General features: G+C 38.5%; 1 protein-coding gene across 1 annotated transcript in view; it reads left to right on the top strand.

Moving 5' to 3' along the window:
* Positions 1-12982, top strand: part of SEMA3C (semaphorin 3C) — a 111223-nt gene extending 98241 nt beyond the window's left edge. The window contains exons 13-17 of the mRNA XM_062490836.1: positions 2159-2200; positions 3463-3620; positions 6888-6955; positions 10616-10746; positions 12569-12982. Coding sequence (XP_062346820.1) covers positions 2159-2200; positions 3463-3620; positions 6888-6955; positions 10616-10746; positions 12569-12982 — 813 coding nt within the window. The remainder of the gene's footprint in view (positions 1-2158; positions 2201-3462; positions 3621-6887; positions 6956-10615; positions 10747-12568) is intronic.
* The last annotated feature ends 6873 nt before the right edge of the window (positions 12983-19855 follow it).

The raw sequence follows: 19855 nt of genomic DNA, 5'->3' as shown, positions 1-19855 counted from the left end.
TCTCCTTCTTTTGTTTTTCCAATGGGTATGTTCACACAAACACTTTGTCCTAACAGATTTTGGCAAGGGCAACGGTGATTTGATAAAAGATAAGTAAATTTGCATGCTGTCAGTTTGATAACTCCATAAAGTGGATTACAAAATGTTGACTGTTGCAAAGGCTATAGCTAGCTGAAGCCTTTTTCTTCTCCTGTATTTCAGGTGCCTATTTTTTATGTTAATACACTGGCTAGAGGGATTTTGGTAATCGTTTTTTTAGGAGGTCATGTTATAATGGCTTCCAGAAGGAGACTTTTATCATTGGTATCACTACAGAGACTGTTGCTGCCTTTGGTTGGAATTTCAGGTTTCTGTACTTTGATTATCTGAAGATCTTCCTGGTTCTCAGTTGCAAAATAAAATCAAATTAGTGTTGTTTTTGCTTAACTCTCGTTCTTCAAAGTCACATGCCTCTGGAGTCAAGAAAGCTACAAGTTTAAAACAACATATGCTGAAAAGAAACACAAAAAAATACAGGGCGATAAAGGAATAGCCTCTGTCAATCACTCTGGCATGTAACAGTTGTAATAACTTAAAGAAAATCTTCGACCTCATGTTGAAAAATCCTTCTCAAATATTTGAATGGACTATTCATTAAACAGTAGTCTCAGGGCAAATGGTGGTATGCATCTATAAACTTAGTTAAGGATTTTGTCACAGCCTTTTCTCTATTTGATTGACAGCATACAAAAAGGAAAATTTAAGCTTCTTTATCGAGGCAGCATTACCAGTTTCTTTAAGAAAAATAACACTCATAAAGGCATCTGTGTTAACACTCTTAAAGGCGTAGTTAGTCTTTCTAGGCTTTCATTGAAGACTTCCTGCTAAAAAAAGATATACGTGAGTTCTATTACTTAAAACACACTCTTCACCAAGCTATTGCTAATTCCATTTATTGAAAGATTAATTAATACATCATGAAGATAGGTGGGCTGAGAGGCATCCTCAGCCTAAACCTGGTTTCTGGGCCTCTATGCACAGACCTTTTTATCCTGAACCCTAAAACCCATGATATCATAACTTCTGCTGTTACAATCTGTGTGGCATCATGGTGTTTAGATGAGTCTCTCCAAGAGAGCAAGGATGAAATTATGGGCCCTGTGCTAGTTAATATCAAGTGTAGCAAAAAAGAGATCTTCTTCCAGAGTCAACAAGGAAAGGAGAATATGGCTTCAGGTCCAATGTTGCATTTGACCTGCATTCTCCAAACAGTTCGTGAGGCAGCTCTAAACTTCTCCAAATCTTTGCTAATTCACAAGATTTACAGCGATTTTCTAGTCCTGACCTCCCTGCTGTGTTGTGGTCTACTGCAATTAATCCTAGCCCACTGTTAAGGCTTTCCTTTGTGACTGAGCAAATGCTGAATCTTAAAAGAATGCTGAACGTTTTTATTACCATCGATTTTATTACTTGTTTGGATGAACATAATGACTTAAGTCAAGGAAACTGACAATTCCTTTTCCAGCTCTTTAATATTTGATTTGGACACAGACCTTAATAGATTGCTATGATGACACTCAGTAGTATACAGTACTGTCTCTGGGAAAGAAACACTCAGGAAAACTCATGCTATTTTAAAAGAATCTAGTCACTGATAATCTGAATGTATATGTTGCATGGTAACCAATCTGTATGCACTGTAGATAATTTGTAGGAAAAGGATTTTGTATTCTTATCTGGATCATGTGGTAAATATTCATGAGCTATTTAATGATTTTTCCTTATCATCATCATTACAAAAAAAAAAACCAAAACAAAACATTGTTTCTTATTACAAAGTTAAAGTAATGGCTTCTATATTTCTGAGATAGCACAGATGCAGGCTAATTTTAAGTGTACAAAAAAGTTTTAGATACAGGTAATAAGAATAATAATAATAGTAATAATAATAATAATAATAATAATAAGGTTGAATTTCAACAGTACATTTTGTGAGACATTAATTGTTTATATGTCATTTGTTTAGTTCTGAAAATAGCAGTACTTAATAGAAGTGAGTGTTTCCTTTCCAGGATATAAAAATAAATCGTTGGCTTAGAAATTACTTAGGTTTTAGTGACTTTTAAATATTAATTTCAGGACAGAGTTATTGACAGTGGTTTGTAACTCTGTCTTTCAGAGTAATTCTCCTATAACATCAATGAAGATTTCATCTAAAAAGGTAAGGCAAAGTGGAATGCCTCCTTAGTGTTTATTAACTGAGAAGCAAATTGACTTAGATGTTAGAATATCAATTCTTGTGGAGCATACTAAATATAGGGGGATTTTTCATAATAAGTACAGAAAACTTGACTGAAGTTTGCTGTTTATATGTTCTTCAGCCACTAAGATAAAACAATTTCTCTTCATTATGTATAATTTTTAATTCACTGAAAGTGTTGGTTTTCTTGCTTTGATTTACTATTAAGGAATTAAAAAAATACTAGAAGAGGAAACTCATCCTCCCCATTTTTTTTTTCTCTGAAGTCCCAAATAGAAGTTTTTCCTTTAAAGTCTGTCTGATCAGTGTAAAAAAGGCAGTGTTGGGGCTGTTGGGTCCATGGTGCAATTGTGGATGTTTGTTTAGTAGCATTAAACAATGGCAGCAAGAATGAAAACAGCTGAGAGGATTTCTGCTGAAAAGCTTAACACACAAGCTAGAAATGTGTATTCTGTGATTTTGCAAGCATGATGTTGCTCAATATTTTACAAAGCTACTATTAAGTAAATATTATTCACTTACTCATATTCAGTATGCTTTTTCTTTTTTATGTCAAAAAGATCAAAAGAATTTCAAGGGGGTTTGTTCAATATTAATTTATATTTTTAGAATGATTAATTGTTTTTGAGTAAAGCAGTAATTTTGGGCCAGATTTTGGTAATGATCTACTCCCTTTGAACTTTTCTTGCAAAAGCTCTGATTTATTATGAAAGTTCTCTTGGCTTATTTTTCCAGGTATATAAGGCTATCAGAATCTGGCCATAAGCCTCAATATAATCTCTAGGTTTTACATCTTGGAAATGTACGCACTGGAGGATTCAACTAGGAACTCTGCATAATATTTATTAAAGTGACTATGTGCAGAGAAAATACTTAGTTCAAAGGCATGGGCCAATAATCCTCACTGAATAAGAACCAAGTTCTAAAATCTGAGCAGTATTAACTCAGTCTGTCTGCCCCAGAAGAGAACAATGACACTCAATGTCCAAAAAACCATTAATATTCCCCAGTGTTCCTAGGTGTTTTCTAGCTGGAAGGTGGAAATAATATAGGCCTGTTCACCTGGGAGATTTCTGTTGATCTCAACTTTGTATGAATTTTTGGCTCCCCTCTTGGTCTTGAGTTAATTCCAAAATTAACTGAAAGGTTTTTTGGGTGTGTTAGGCAGCTCTCCGGTGAAACTCCTCCAGATCTGAACTAAATCTTCCCATTTCCTCCTGCAGCAACAGCTGTACGTGAGCTCAGATGAAGGGGTCACCCAGGTTTCCTTGCATCGCTGCCACATCTACGGGACCGCCTGTGCCGACTGCTGCCTCGCCCGAGATCCATACTGTGCCTGGGATGGCAGCTCCTGCTCCAGGTTCTATCCCACAGGAAAAAGGTGAGCAGTGTGAAGCAGCCCGGTGAAGTTTGCAAGGGAAGATGGTTTTCGTTCTGCTGCCTAGCCTGGGGTGTTGTAATGTGATGGAGAAGTGGGATGTCATTCCTTTCATAAGCATGTGCAAACAGTACCCCCATAGCTGTTGTGCTTGGAGTTATTCATCACCCAGGACTGTATGCTGCAAGAGTTGATGGTAAAGAGCTTGGCTTTTTTTTAAAGTAACGGTTGGGGAAAAGAAAAGGAAAAAAAAAATCCTAATCATAAATATTAATCTTTCTGTCTCACACACACAAAATCAGTGAGACATTTGTTCCCTTCATTTAAATTCAATTACTTACTATGGATGTAATTATGATAGCCCTAAATACAGCAAAAGATCTCTCAGGCTATCTGAGGAATAAACTCATTTATATTTTTTTTTGTTGTTCCTCATTTGCTCCTAAGTGAGAAGAATTATTTTTAGGAAAATTTTAGGCAATTGTGATTTCCATGTCATGCTTGTGGATTTGGGTTTTTTGACGTGAGGTTTATTAAAGCACAAAAGGAAAGTAATTTCTGTTTAATGTACAACAGTACTAATACTCCGTCTCATAATCTTATGCAAAACACGAGTCTCTTTCCTTCTCCCAGAGGAAATATTTAATAGTAGAAGTCTGTAGTGAGCTCTTGTCTTAATAAGATTTCACTTATATACAAACAAAGCTACAGAATACACAATGAGGTGTTACTGCAGAGGAGAAAAAACTCTGAGATGTATGCTGTCTACAAGTACCTGGAAGGAAGTTGTAGCCAGCAGAGGTTGGACTCTTCTCCCAGGTGACAAGCCAAAGGACAAGAGGAAACAACCTCAGGTTGGTCCAGAAGAGGTTTAGATTGCATATTCTATAGTCACAGAATCATGAAATATGCTGAGTTGGAAAGGACCCACCAGGACCATTGAGTGCAACTCCTGGCCCTGCATGGGACACTCCAAGAATCACACCATGTGCCTAAGAGCATTATCCAAACACTTCTTCGAGGCTTGGTGCTGTGACCACTTCCCTGGGGAGCCTGTTCCAGTGCCCAGCCACCCTGTGGATGAAGAGCTTTTCTTGATATTCAGCCTAAACCTGTGACTGTGTCTGCACCTGAGCTGCAGGTGCAGAAGGCACATACAGTCACTGGGTTTTATTCCTGTTCCCTCATAGAAGGAGACAGTTGACAGAAACAGGCAAAGCTTGGATCTGCTGATAATAATGTCATCCCCTGGACAATTGCTTTTGTTATTGCAAAGTTTTTTTTTTACTCATTCCTTACTTGAGATTACAAAGTAAAGCCCACGTAGCAATTGGTAGAGTATATGGGGTTAAGTGCTTTAATTCAAAATATTCAGCCACCAGTTTGCAAACTCATTGTTTTTCTTCCGTGGAACAAAGGTCAGAATATGGGGGAGGAAAGAAAAGGAAAATCCCAAGTCTCAGGCCACCTAATTCCTATGGTAACATAGCTGCCAAAAGGTACAAAGAGCTGTCAGGTACACCCTGCCTGTGCAGTTTCCAGTCTGCCATCCCCATTCTATACACCTACCCAGGGTTATTTCCCCTGGGGCTTGCTTCCGTGGTGATATTTTGTTTGCAATTTGCTTTTTATATCAAACCAAAATAAACACCTCAGACTGTATGGAAAAAGATCTGGTTTTCACATGTGAAGGAAATGAGTTCTCTCTTTATCTAACAAGACAGATTATGAAGGAGAAAACATTGGTAATTAGAGCCAAATCCCATTGTCTAGACAGTAGTTTCTGCTGTATGCATTTGCTTATTTGCTTCTTTTGACACTTCTGTCTCCTGTGAATTTCTGTAGTTCCTCATGCAACATTGAATTACCAAAACACCTTGTGGTATTATCTTGATTTTATAACCACCACTTTTTTTAAAAATAAATATCTAAGTTTAGATTCTCAGAACTGCTTAATGGAAGCAAAATTCCATCTCTGACAGTGTGGAGCAGCTCACGTCATGGTAGTACAAGAACTCTGACATAAACTCAGAAATTCTTCATTGCCTGCCTTGACTCATGTAAATAGTTCACAAGGTTTGAGACCCCAAGGCATAAAATGAAATATTTTTGATGGTAAACATAAAAACTATACTTGGAATTTCAGTAATTACTCCTTTGAAATGTCGTCTTTCAAATCTTTCCTTTTCAAATGCAGTGAAGGATCAGGTGACAGGGGATTATGAGCGCTCTCTCTGGGTGCTTGTGCACTGCCTGTCATAATGTGGCCATAGATGTGTTACCCTTCACTCAGTAGCAGTGCAGCTCCAGGGGTTTTCTATGGTTCCTGATCTCCAAGTCCATAGTGCATGGTTCAGAATACAGCTGTTTAATATCCCAACAGTGTCCATTTGCAACAATCTATGACCAATACATTTTTTCTTGAACTTGATAAATACTGAAATACCTTACACAATATTTAGCAATGAAAATAATATATCTTAATAATAAAAAAAATGTGTATCAATTTTCATGCACTGAATTTTGTGAGCTATGACCTCCTAGCTGAGGAGGACTGAAATGCCAGCATTCCCAGTCCCAGTAAACTCCCCAGACTGTTTGCTACAGAATTGTGATTTCACATCTGTCATCCAGATTATATAATAAACTGCCTATTTAGAAGTACCCTGATACTTGGTGAGTTTTATTATATTTTGGAAATAATCACATCCCTTCAGATAGAAGGCAGAATAGAATCTTAGCCCTCCACCATTCTGGATGAATACTTAAGTCAGTCTGCTACAAAGGTGGCTACAGGCACCAAAAATAAAGTGCTTGCTAAAACTGAGGTGAGAACATGCTATTTATCATAATTTTGTGCTGGTGTGTTAGATATGAGCAATATGAAACTTACACATCTCATTGCTAGCTACTTGCCTTTATGAGGAGTTCCAGATGGGGGTTCTGGCTTTGAATGCTAGGTCTTGTGAGTGAACAGAGGTCTCTTTTGTGTACCACCTTTGATCCTTCCATCCCTATACCTCCACTGCACAACTGCTTTACCTACAAAAACTGCACCTGCTTTATAAACTTCAACAGATGCTTCGCCTAAACAGTGTCTTCACTCCAGCAAGCTTTACTCCAGTGAAACACACTCACAGTATGTCATGAACTGTCTCTAACATTTGATCTAGTGAAAAAACCTAAGCACAACAAATCCACAAATAAAAAAGTGGTCATTTTCAGTGTAGCTATCTTGGAATAACATTTTGTTTTTACAAAATATTGCAGGAGGAGCCGTAGACAAGACGTGAGGCATGGAAACCCTCTGACTCAGTGCCGAGGTTTCAACCTGAAAGGTACTATAATTTAGAGATCCTCATGCTATATAAAGAACACATGGCTTTCCTTTGTATGATTCATTATAACTGACATTATCGGTATGGTTTACTGGTAAAGCATAATTATTTTTCAAGTCTGAGTTTTGTTTTAATTTGATTTTAGCATCTTTCCTTGCAATTGCATGCAACTTGCACATATATGACAAAATTCACACAATTCACAGAATGACTAGGTTGGAGGAGACCTTCAAGATCATCAAGTCCAACCCGTGCCCTAACATCTCAACTAGACCATGGCACCAAGTGCCACATCCAGTCTTTTTTTAAACACATCCAGGGATGGTGACTCCACCACCTCCCCAGGCAGAGCATTCCAGTACTTTATCACTCTCTCAGTGAAAAACTTCCTCCTAATATTCAACCTGTATCCCCCCTGGCACAGCTTGAGACTGTCCTCTCATTCTGTCATTTGCTTCCTGATGAAAGAGACCAACCCCACCTGACTGCAAACACCTTTCAGGGAGTTGTAGAGAGTGATGAGGTCACCCCTGAGTCTCCTCCAGGCTAAACAAGCCCAGCTCCCTCAGCTGTTCCTCACAGGGTTTGTTTTCCAAGCCCCTCACCAGCCTCATTCCCTACTCTGGATGTGCTCAAGTGTCTCAAAGTCCTCCCTAAACTGAGGGGACAGAACTGGACACAGCACTCAAGGTGTGGCCTCACCAGTGCTGAGCAGAGGGGAAGAATGACCTCCCTGCTCCTGCTGGCCACACCATTCCTGATCCAGGCCAGGATGCCATTGGCCTTCTTGGCCACCAGGGCACAGTGCTGGCTCATACTCAGTCAGCTGTCAACCAGCACCCCCAGGTCCCTTTCTGCCTGGGCACTGTCCAGCCACTCTGTCCCCAGCCTGTAATGATTCAGAGTGTTAGTGTGGCCAAAATGCAGGACTCGGCACTTGGACTTACTAAACTTCATCTTATTAGACTCTGCCCATTCATCCAACTGGTCCAAGTCCCTCTGCAGAGCCCTCCTACCTTCCAACAGATTGACACATGCTCCCAGCTTATGATGAGCTTCATGTGAAATGCATAGTTCAGCATAATTGAATTGAGAAGCTGACACTGTTGACTAGAAAAAGTTAATTTAAGGGCTTCTCTACCTCTGTTTCCCTTCAGTCTTTATTAATGCCTTTTCATTCAATGAAGCTTTGGGCTTCAGAATTTTTCTGAATATTTGATCCCATACTGAGTTTTGGAGCGCACCTTTCACCAAACACCAGGAACTAAGCCTGTCTTTTTATATGATTATTCCCTTCTCCCTTTACATGGGGAAAAAAAAACTACTCCAAAGTTCTTTATGAAGTCTCTTATTTCCAGTTTGGTCAGCCTAAACCTCAGTGGTGAGGGTGGCCAGGGCAGCCAAAGCTTTGCCCTCCCAGCTAGCATTTTCTCCAGATTGATGGACACCAGTCAAATATGCCCAAAGTCAGAGGAGTAAACACATATATAAATGCAGTTCAATCGTCTTCAATCCCATGTGTATCTGAGTTAGGCAGTGGTAATGTATGCCATCAGACCAAATGCACACAGAGAATTATTCTCCTTTCACCTCTGTTTATGAGCCTGAATTTTGAAGTATGTTCTCCTCTGTACCACCTGGAGACAAAATAATAGAGCTGGTTTTTTTTTTTTATTTTAACTTTTTTATTGATGTTTTCCTAATCAAAGACCAGTGCTTTAAGAATTACATGTGAAATGTTCTATTAATTCTGAAATAGTCTCCAGTAGTTTTTGGAAGAATCTCCTGGATCAGAAAAGACCACAGCAGTCAGTTCGGTGTAGATCCCTCTGCTTAAATGAGCCTTTCCCCATGAGTCAGTATTAGGTCAGTTATTGAAGCTGAAGAGCTTGAACAGGTAATTCCAAGAGATGACCCGTGTTAGAGAATTCACCTGAGCTCTGAGAGATCCTTGTTGAAGCAACCTGAGCTGCGCGTCTTCCCCTGCAGGCATGTGCTGAGACCTCCCACCCACTGTCTGTCCCAAGGGTGGGTGTCTCCTCATTCCATGTGGAAAATGTGAGAATGTCCACTGTCTGCTTTCTGGCCTGAGGGGAAACAGTTGTTTCAACCTTGACAATCTTGTTTTCCAGCTGCTTTTGTAATGTGGATGTATTTATAGGTTTATGTATTTTAGCATCTTTGTAAAGGAAATTTCCATTGCAGCAGTGGGATATAGGATAGGTAGATGGCAGTTGTTTCCCTGGGGGAAAAAAAAAAAAAAACAGATTAAAAGCAAGAGCAATTTAGACCCTTGCAAAATATAATTAGAGCCATTTATAGCTCTAAATGACTATGTTCGGGGGAGAAAAAATGAAATCTACCTAAAGGACAAAAGAGCAGAGAGCCAAGGAAATCTTCCAAGCTCATAGAGAGGCATAATGCTGAATTGAAGTCTTTAAACATAGTAGTCCTCTAAGCATGTATAAACTCAACATTTTTGGCACACTGTTGTTTTTAAATAAATCATCAAGAACTAAGCAGTCATCTATGTTTTCTTTTCATGTCTGTTTAATATTGTTTTGTTTGTGTTAGCCCTTATAGCCATTACAGAAATGCATTTTGAATATGAAACATTTCCATGTTATTCTCCTAAAAGTTAGAATTGGTTTTGGTACAACTTTGTAAATGTGCTGAAGGACTAGAACCAGGCAAAGTCTCCTTACTTCAGAAGAATGGATTTCAATTTCACATATCAGTTGATGAAAGAAGCTGAAAACAATGGGAGATAGAGTCTGAGGAAAACCAGTCTTAGGAGTGTGCAAAACCAGTCAGATTTTAGACATGCAGACCTTTAGGTATTTGTAGTTCTTATTTCATGTCCATTGCTTCTTTCTCAAAAAAAAAAAAAAGTATTTCATATATGAGGCAACCTTTTAAATGTGGAGGTGCTTTGTTTTCAGGACAAATACTAAGATTTGGACCAAACAATAAGCATCCAGTTCCTACTGGTGGCTGCCAGTTATCCATCTGTCGAGACTATAAAGGGACACAACAAGTCTAAGTGATGACATATGCTCAGCACTTGCCCAGGTGCTTCTGGAGTGCTATAAATCTGTCTTTCTCTCTGTTGCTGGTCTGTCTACATATTCATCACATTGCAGGTTGAGAGCCAAGTCCCTTCCTTGTGCTGGAAGAGAAGCAGAGGAGCAGGAGCCCAGCCTGCCCTCTCTCTCCTCCCTGGGATGCTGCACACAGCTGAAGTAGCTGGAGCCTTCTTTAGGGCGTGATGCTTTATTTTGGTCATACAGCATATTCCCCCAACTCATAAATGGTGAAGCGTGAAGAAATATATGAAATGCTTCATTCTCTTTTGGAGTAGTAGAGAATGAAATAATTTCACAGAAAAATTTCCCTGAGCAAAGTTTACCAGCCTATAGGTGTGGTAATTTCTCAGAACAGACCATGTCACTCTGAAAACATTATTTTTTTTAAACTGAAGTGCTTCTTCACACTTCATTTAATTTCTTTGAATTTTTTTTCCTAAAAATGATTTATTTTTGGCCAATATCAGAATCAGCCATACTTCATTTAATCTATATTGCAAAGTTACGTGTTTTACGAATCAAATCACCATTCACAGTATCCTGACCTGTTTTCTTTTTCTTTCTTTTTTTCTAGCATACAGAAACGCTGCAGAAATAGTTCAGTATGGAGTTAAAAATAACACCACCTTTCTGGAATGTGCACCTAAATCTCCTCAGGCTTCTATTAAATGGCTGCTACAGAAAGACAATGACAGGAGAAAAGAGGTGAGTAATGTGAGCAGGACCTCTGGGAGGATCTTCAGACGGCATCACATTCATTCCCCAGACCAAGGGGAGGGACAGTTTGTTTTTATCCAGCAGTCTGGCTACAGTGAAGCTGGAGAATTTGTGTGGATGCAGGACAGTGACCATCATTTACCCATATGAATAAGAGCAGACTCGGTACCTCTGGGACTTCCCAGTGATTTCCGTCAGATCAAAACAGCTACCAGAAAATTAAAGAATCTTTGCTTCATGCCTGACTAATTACAAACTGAAGGTTTGCAGCACTCAGAAGTTCTTATTGATCTAAGGAAATAGGCACAAAAGTAGTAACTTTTATAAAGTTCAGGAAGAAGTCAGCATGCAGTAGCTCCTCTGTGCTATGGAAGAGATAAAAGGCAAAACTGGGACAAACGTGAAAGGTTTCTTTAGTAAGAAACTAGTCTAGGCTAAGAACACGTATTGACAAAAGCATTTCCTCACCATGGTGCAATCACATTTTCCATTACTGCACTCTCTTAAGGCTCTTGAGTTTCAGCACTGTAATATACAGTGCGATTGTTTATGGGGAATGTGCCTTCCTTAAGTAATATAAAAGGGGAAAAAATCCATTTCAAATCCAAGGCACTTACTATATGAATAAAAAGAAACATCTTTCAAAAGGAACTTTTAAGTAATGTGGTGTCTGTTGATAGGTTATAAATACTGTAAAGTATTATTCTCCTATCAGGCCATTTTACAAAAACAGAGGGGACTTACAAATGTCTCACTGAGTTTTCTAACTATTCAAAGACTCAAGCCATGTCCTGGCAATAGGTGCAATTTTTTTAACCCATTGCTTCAACAGAACATCTCCCTTTTTTATTCTTATGTTGAGTAACTATATTAGAATCAATGCAGTTTCAAGGTACAGCAGGCAGAATAAAGCAATCAAAATGTTAATTAGTTTTCAAGCTCTCAGATTTCTGGAAATCTTCCACAATGTCTGCAAAAGTTTACAATAGCAGAATACCATAGTAAGTAAATTAGTTCCCAAGAGAACCAAGTATAATGCAAAGCACAGTAGCAAAATAGGAAAACCATTCAGAAAAATACCAGCAGTGGTTTCCTTTCATAATGGATTGAACTAGCAATTTTTACTTCATACTGATATGTAAAGGGACATCTGCACATTCATTTGTAATTGGATGATAACAATCTCTGGTAACTTGCTTCCTTCAGATGATGCGACCATCTCCTGGGACAGTGCAGAGTCTGAAGCCAGAAAGGAAATAGGAGAGTACCTGTGCTCCTGGTTTACATGGAGCCAAGTCTCACTTGAGAACCACTGTGGTGATAATTTTTATACAAGGCTATAGATTCTGCAGGGCAGATAGAGTTCTTCAGCAGGAACCTGCTCAAAATCAAAATATTTAATGAGAAGCCACCGTGAGTTCAATGCCAAATTAGCCTCCCTGGTCCTGCACCTTCCTTCCACCGAGTCTCAGCAGCAATCTCTTGATGCTGAAAGAGACATTCTCAGGAGTGCAACATAGCAAATAAAAGTTCATTTCTTCAACTCTACTATTTGAACATTATGAAAACTTCTATTTCATGTGGTTTCCAGATTTTCATCTTTATGTACATCCTGATGAAATTTATTCTAACATAAGAAATAAAAATATTTAAGTCATTATCTTTAGCAACACCTGCCTTCCTTGAGGTCAGCTCTCTCCTAAAGGTAGCAATATTGGTGTTCTCTTGAAGATTATTATATAAAAAGGTAGTGACTTGAAGAAAGTTGCATTTGAGGTGAAGCCCTGAAAAGTTCGTTTTTGCTCTCTAGGTGAAGCTGAACGAGAGGATCATAGCTACAGAGCACGGGCTCCTGATTCGCTCTGTGCAGGACAGCGACCGGGGGCTTTACCACTGCATCGCCACAGAGAACAGCTTCAAGCAGACCTTGGCAAAGATCAATTTCAAAGTGTTGGATTCAGAGGTGGTGGCTGCCATGACTGACAAGTGGTCCCCTTGGACCTGGGCCAGCTCGGTGCGAGCGCTGCAGTTCCACCCCAAGGACTTTGTGGGGGCTTTCAGCCACTCCGAGATGCAGATGATTAACCAGTACTGCAAAGACAGCAGGCAGGCAGGTCAGCAGAGGGAAGAATCCCAGAAGATGAGAGGAGACTACAGCAAACTAAAGGCTCTTATCAATAGCAGAAAAAGTAGAAATAGAAGAAATCAATTACCCGGATCTTAATTTTATTTTATAGTAATAGATATTTTTGTCCTCAGTGTAGGGGGCTTATATTTGTCTATTGAGAACAAATTTGTGCAAATCTGATAAAAAATTAAATTAAAAGATCTGTCTCCCAATTAAATGCAGTGTAGCCTAACTAAAGAAAATAACTCAGAGCATTTTCTTTCCTAGATGCTTAGTGACTCTAGGCCGGGCTCTGTCCTAGAAGCAGCACTGGGTATTTATCTTAAACCAGATTTGCTTTTAACATCTCAGTATTTAATTATGGCTGAATAGAAATTTTTACAAAATCAGTGCATTGTCTTGCAACTCTGGAACTGTACCAATTGGACTCTTGGTGAAAGAATCTGGGCTAAGATGCATACTTAGTGTAGGATGGTACTGAGATTTCCTTGCACTGTGTTTAAGAACATGAGTTTCTTCTTGTTTACTGCTCATAATCAGGTTTACAGCTTTCACTCGTTGATCAAATCATGTGAATCCATGTGGATAGGAAGCAAGTAAAGTGTAATAGAAATGTTTCATTTGCTCAGAGGTCAAATGAAGGAACATACAGAAGAAAAACAAAGGATTTATACTTTATCAGAGTAAGCACTGATTATTGTGCATAGTATGAGTTGTAATAAATTAATGAGTTCTGGAATGTAACTTAAAATATCTCTGCTCATATTGATTTTTATTAAAAATAGGGTATCCTATGACACTAAATAGCTTTATAAATGGCACAAAGGTAACATGAGAATGTTCATTATACATACAATTATGGAAAACACCTAAGTGACTTAGGTATTTTAGCTACTTTTCAAAGGATCACACTCCAGTTTCTTTTCAAAGGACAGAATGTAGATATACTGTATTGTGCTAGTTCAGAAAAGAAAAAATATAGATTGTTCTGTTCCATGATTAAATTGGAGCTGGTCTGCAATGTCGAAACAAGTCGTAAGTGTCTTTGAAAATTTTAAAACATTATTTTTTCAACTGTTTTCTCAAAGTTGCAAGTATTTTAACTAGAATTTTCTAATTAAACCACTTCCATTTTCCATTCTTTGTGCCCTTATTCTTTTCCATGTTATTTTCCCAATTTGCTCTGATTTTCAGCTCTCTGCTGAAAAGCAGATCAGGAAAAGAAAAGAAGAAAAAAAGAAAAGGAATGAGAAAAAAATAAAAATGAAAAATAGGTTTGGGTCAAAAACCAAAATCTTGAGAGGCATGTTCAAACAGAAATCTTTTGTTTAAGAAGCAGCTGTCAGGTCTGATGAAGCAAGTTTTGTTGAAAATTGGGTGAGCGTGCACCAAGCCATCCTAGGAAAAGCATTCTCTTTTTTTTTTTTTTTTTAAGCAACACAAATGCCAAAAAGAAGGAGAGATCATCAATCCTTTTACTATGTAAGAGTGTTCTGGAAGCCACTGTGTCTGTTCGAAACAGTAACAGGGATTAAAAATGTTTTGGGTACCTTAGAAAAATCACAATTATTTATGACATTATACGAAAATATAAACTGATGTTCAACTCAAAACTGAGCTATGTTAAGTTAAAATTCTGCTTCTATTAGAATACTCTGGGAGTAACTCTACAGGGCATGGGAAAACGCCTCCTGGGTTTGTGCCTATGTGAATTCAGTTCAGTGCAATGGAGGTAACACTGGTATTTATCTGCCATTTGTTGGATTGTCATTTTATCATCACCTCATGAAGGATAGCTGGGAAATGAGCCCTGATCACACCACTTAAACAGTCCCTAAATCCTTCTGATGCTTGTGGGAGCACTTTGAATTTAATTTGTATGCCTACTGCTTGCATGGCAGGGCCAGCCTGCTCATATAATGCCAACTATTTAAGGTCTCCTTACTCAAGGCCTAAATGTGCATTTCTGAAATAATTAGCCATTGATAGTTAAGGTCCTTCTTATGGAAACCATCAGGAAACCTTCTCTGACCTCCATGAGATTGGATTTGGCCCAAGAGCAGGCAAAGTAGATTTTGGAGGAATCTAGCTTTTTTTTTTTTTTTTTCCTGAACATGACTGTCTTCTGAAGTGTGTAAGTGACAAACCAAAAATCGAGTGCCATGAAATAGAACTACCTCCTGGAATGACACTAGTGCATATTTTCTGTATACTGCCATGCTCTTCCAATCTCCCCAGCAGATTCACTACAGAGTTAGTGTGATACTAATGTCTGTTGTGAGGATCATAATTGCTTCTAGATGGAATACAGGAATTAATAGGTATTTCAGGGTACAAATTGCCCCTTAAGTGGTTAGGTACAGTGATATTTTAATAGGCCTCCATTAGGCCTCAGAAATTACTGTTACACTGTTTTCTAATAGACTATTGGCAATAAGGGATTCCATTAAAACAATCGGCATAGCTCAGAGTTTCATATGATCATAAAATAATATTTTTAAAGCTGCTTCATATACCATTACTATGGTATGACTGTTTAAGGGATTATACTTAAACTAACATTTTTCCTGCTGCATGAGAATTCCAGTATATAAATATAATAAGCTTCTGTCAGTGCACAACCAGTCCAAGCTTCCATGCTTTAAGAGCCTTCCTACATGTAGAGAGAAGTCAGGAGCCAGATGCTCAGCTGGTGTAAACCAGTGTAACTTCCTTGCTGTTCTTACAGCTATTTGGGTTGATACCAGCTGAGTGTTGGGCCTTACATGTACAGAATAGACAAACTGCAATTTTTCTTTAAAGTAGCCCCTCTACGGTAGGTAACACCAAAACTTAAGACTGTAATATTATTTGTGCTATTTAATATTTCCTATTTTGAGGAGTTCTAAATAATGTATATAATTTTATTCCTTAAATGCAAAAGCAAAATGACTTCTAGGCATAACTTCACCAAATGTAAAGATATGTTGTTCTCTGCCAAGAACTTCACTGTGTATTGGTATTTTTTTGCCTTTTTATTTTGTGTAGTTTGTAAAGTTTGCTTAAATCTTGACCTAACAATGTGTTCTTTGCAATTGTTGTTAACTGTAGATATGCGTGTTTTATTAAGAGAATCTTGGTTTTAAAAGTGTAGGTATGTGTATAAGTTCCTAGTATGATGAAGCTGTCATGACAGTGAATATGCATCATATAGTGTGTAAGAAAGAACAAAATGTAGTTTAACGCAGTGCTATTTAATTGAATATCTAAAAAGCCCAACAAAATAAAGTGTGTTGCAACATCTGAGAAATTTGTTGGCTTCCCCCTTATGGATGTGCATTTTAAAAGGAAGCTTTTGTTTGTTTTTGTTGTGGTTCTTTTGTGGTTTTTTTTGGGTTTTGTTTTGTTTTTTTATTAAGAACATGAAAAGCAATTTCCTAGATTTTTTAAATAAGTTCAAGAAAATATTTGTAGCATCAGGTATTGTAGCTGGTCAGTTCTGAGCCCTCCTCTGGACTGGAGCCCCAGTGACAGAGAAAACAAGGAACTCATGAGGAGTCAGAGATTAATTCTTTCAGAGATTATCCCATATAAGCACCTTGCATAAAAGCAGGTTACTTTTCTTTTATTCGTTGTTTAAAAAGAGAAGAAAAAAATTGGTTTTCTCCTAGGAGTATAAAGTAGATCAGAAATGTCTGACTAAAAAATGGGAGTGAAATGTAAATGCTTTTTTTCTTTTATTATATTGAGGGGAAAAAAAACAACAAAGAACAACAAAATACACCAAAAAAGCACATTCTTGTGAAGTCTTAGTTCTTCCAGCTGAGACTCCTGGCATTCTTCTGGCATCTCTGCAGGGAGCACAGGCTGCTGGGGCTGCACCACAGGGAGTCACAGCTCTCTCCCTGTTCCCTGGCTTGTACCTGGAGTGAAATAACCTGCCTGACACCTACAGTATGCTCCTTTTTCCTGCAGTTACCATCCAAGCAGTGTTATTGCTGTTCTTCTTACTGGCTGTTTTTCCAGATGGGTTTTAACAAGAAGGCATAGGTCCTCTTCAGTTCTTTGGGATGAGAATTGAAAATTAAATGTCACAAATGCTGACCTTCACAACGAGGTTCTGGATCGTTAAATGTGGATTTTGATTTCCCACATAGATAGGTTGCTGCAAGGCTTTACGAGGTGTGAGTGGATAAGATGACCTCACTCCAGGATTTCGTACTGGCTGCTATTGGAGGGTTACCTGCTCAGCACTCTGACCAGTCTGAGTCAGAAGCTGAGTTTTCAAGCACTCTCACATGCTGTAGGAAAGGATAAGGCTGTTATCTGTTTGGATAAGGCTCCAAAACAGATGGAAGTTTAGAGTTTTACACTTCGAGAAAGCTTTCCCAGGTCTCATCCTCTGCCCATCCTGCTCAGTTGTCTTTTGCTGATCTTCCCTGTCTCCTTTTTGCCCTCTCCTGCAAGGTTCAGCACTTTTTGATTCCTTGGCTCCAAGCAGTGGCAAAACAAGACATGGAACTTCTCTGGACATCAAATATGAGAACTCTGGGGGTCTGACACTTCTCCCTGGACTTTGAAATGTCTGTTAGATCACTTTTTTTCTTCCATTGGAAGCTACTGTTTTTTCTAAGATCTCCGTTCTGGTGGCAAGAGCTTTCTAAAGTTTCCCTTTGAGTAAATGCAGGATGCAGAACTCAGGCACTTCCTCATGACTGAGCAGTGTCAAGCACAGCCTCCTCCAGGCAGCCACAGAAGCCCAGAGGCAACCAGTGAAAAATGCCTGCACAGGAGAGGCTGCCAATGCTACCAGATTATTGCTGCCTCCGGAATTAATTGTTGCCTCTAGAATGAAGTCAGCAGATGTAACTCTGTTGTGCAGGCCATAAAAGAACAGGCTGTGGCATTGTGGCATTGTGACTTTAGCCTAAAGCAATGGACTGGGTCTCAGGGGACCAGTGCTTCTTTATCCTCTACAGTGCAAGTGGCTTGCTGAGCCCTTCTCATGCACCCCAAGTGACTTCATGTGCTATGAGCCCAAGCACAACTACACACAGATACCAGCAGGTCCCAGATATGGAGCATACATGGAGCTACCTGCATGCAGAGGAGCTTTTCTTTCCATGCAGCATCTTTAACATTAAGGTGTGCCCTCTTCTGTTTCCACATGGGCAGAATGAGTCCTCACATTCCAAGACACCAACAGCTTGTAGGTATTGCTTTTACAGTCTCTGAGAGCATTTTAAAGACGAGTAGTCAACAAAAGCTATTCACTCTCCACTTTACCTTGTTCTGTACTATCTCAACAACAATTTCTTTTTAGCATCAGGAGACTAGCACAGTGTAAGTAATAAGAAATGTGCTGTCATTTAACATGTCTAATCTAAACTAAAGACTGAGATTTAACGATGCTTTGGCATTCTGAACACTCCAAGAAGCAAATTCAACACAGCTGGCTCAGCAGTCAACAAATAATTACTCTACAGTGATAGACTGTCCTGTATCCCAGGACTCATTATTGGATTCCATATACAGCTTTACAAAGCAAACAGCATTTGTGTATTCTTAGCACTCTATCAGCTTCATTATTCCTGATTTGAATGCCTGATAAACGAACAGCCTCGTATGCCAGCCTTATAAATGAACCTGAATGTTTGCTGAGCTCCACATTTAAGACAGTTTAGGCCAAGGGATTTCAACATATCCAACATTTTATAGAGCCATATATTTTTTCCCAAAGGATTTTAGGGGGAAAAAAAAAGCCAAATTAAAAAATGGCCATTATTGTTGTCTATGGCAAATGCAAGTTGATAAAAAGGATTGTTTTCTAGCTTGTACAGCAACATGCTTAACCTTGGGTTCACAACCCTTTGGATATTTCCTGATTCTTGGCTCTTTGCAGTACTCATTTTTCCAGCAGTATCTGCTCTCCCTCTCTGCATTTCAAAGGCCCCTTAGAACCATGCAGTTTATACTTTTTTTCAAGATGGCAACTTAGGATATGATGTCCAGGGCATCCTTTCAGGTTTTTTGTATAATAAGACCTCAGTAAAAGCTGCATTACATAAGAAATTTAATTATTTGATGCAATATTTGGAAGAAAACTTGTCATATTAGTTGCTGAAAAGGGCACAGAGAGAAGGACAGGACCCCAGAAATAACCAGAGCAATAGAACATGCCGTGGTCCTTACATGAACTGTGAACATTTCAACACTACTGCATGTTGTTATATGATAGAAAAATATTATTCTTATATTAGCCTTGAAAGCCCAATTTTCCCATAGTTTAAAGCTCACCAAGACTAAGGTCCTTTCACTGCTCACAATGATATTCTGGTTGAGCCCTTTGAAAAGTTTTTATTCCCCCCTTAATTTTGGCTAAAAATTAAGCCGTTTCCTCCTTCAAAAGCTCTTTTTCCTCTAGGGTTCTTCTCCTCCTTCTCTGTATGGACTCGTTTTTACTCCTTTTCCTTTCCTCAGCTGAACTCATACTAATAGTCCCCTTTAATTTCACTCTTTTCATTATAACCCCTTTTCACACCAGTACTCCGAAATATATTGCCTATTATAATCTTCAGAAGATGCTGCACTGTGTTTCATCAAGTTTCTTTGCTTTGTAGTGTCAGCAAACAAAATATAAAAGTATAAAACACCTCCAAGGCATTTGTAGCCTTTGAACTTAAGAACAAGGATTGGAATTAAACTGCTAGCTACATATATATGTTCACACTCAAGAAACATTAAAATAAGACTTTGTTCTATTATTTTCAGGACCACATTCATGTTGCAGAGTGTTCTTTATTCCATACATGACATTACAAGTATCCTAGATAAAGGACTTTGTTTTGGGGAACTTGAGATATAGTAAAGTATATTGATTAAAAATATCAATAGATTATATTGTACATATCTATTTGTCAGATTGCCAGTCTTAAACACCTTCAGTTAAATTACCTGCAGGAGAAATTATTTTGTAACTCAGCCTGATAA

This window comes from Cinclus cinclus, chromosome 4 (genome assembly GCF_963662255.1).
Source record: "Cinclus cinclus chromosome 4, bCinCin1.1, whole genome shotgun sequence".
NCBI classification, from domain to species: Eukaryota; Metazoa; Chordata; class Aves; order Passeriformes; family Cinclidae; genus Cinclus; species Cinclus cinclus.
This window is presented reverse-complemented; position numbering and strand designations above follow the sequence as displayed.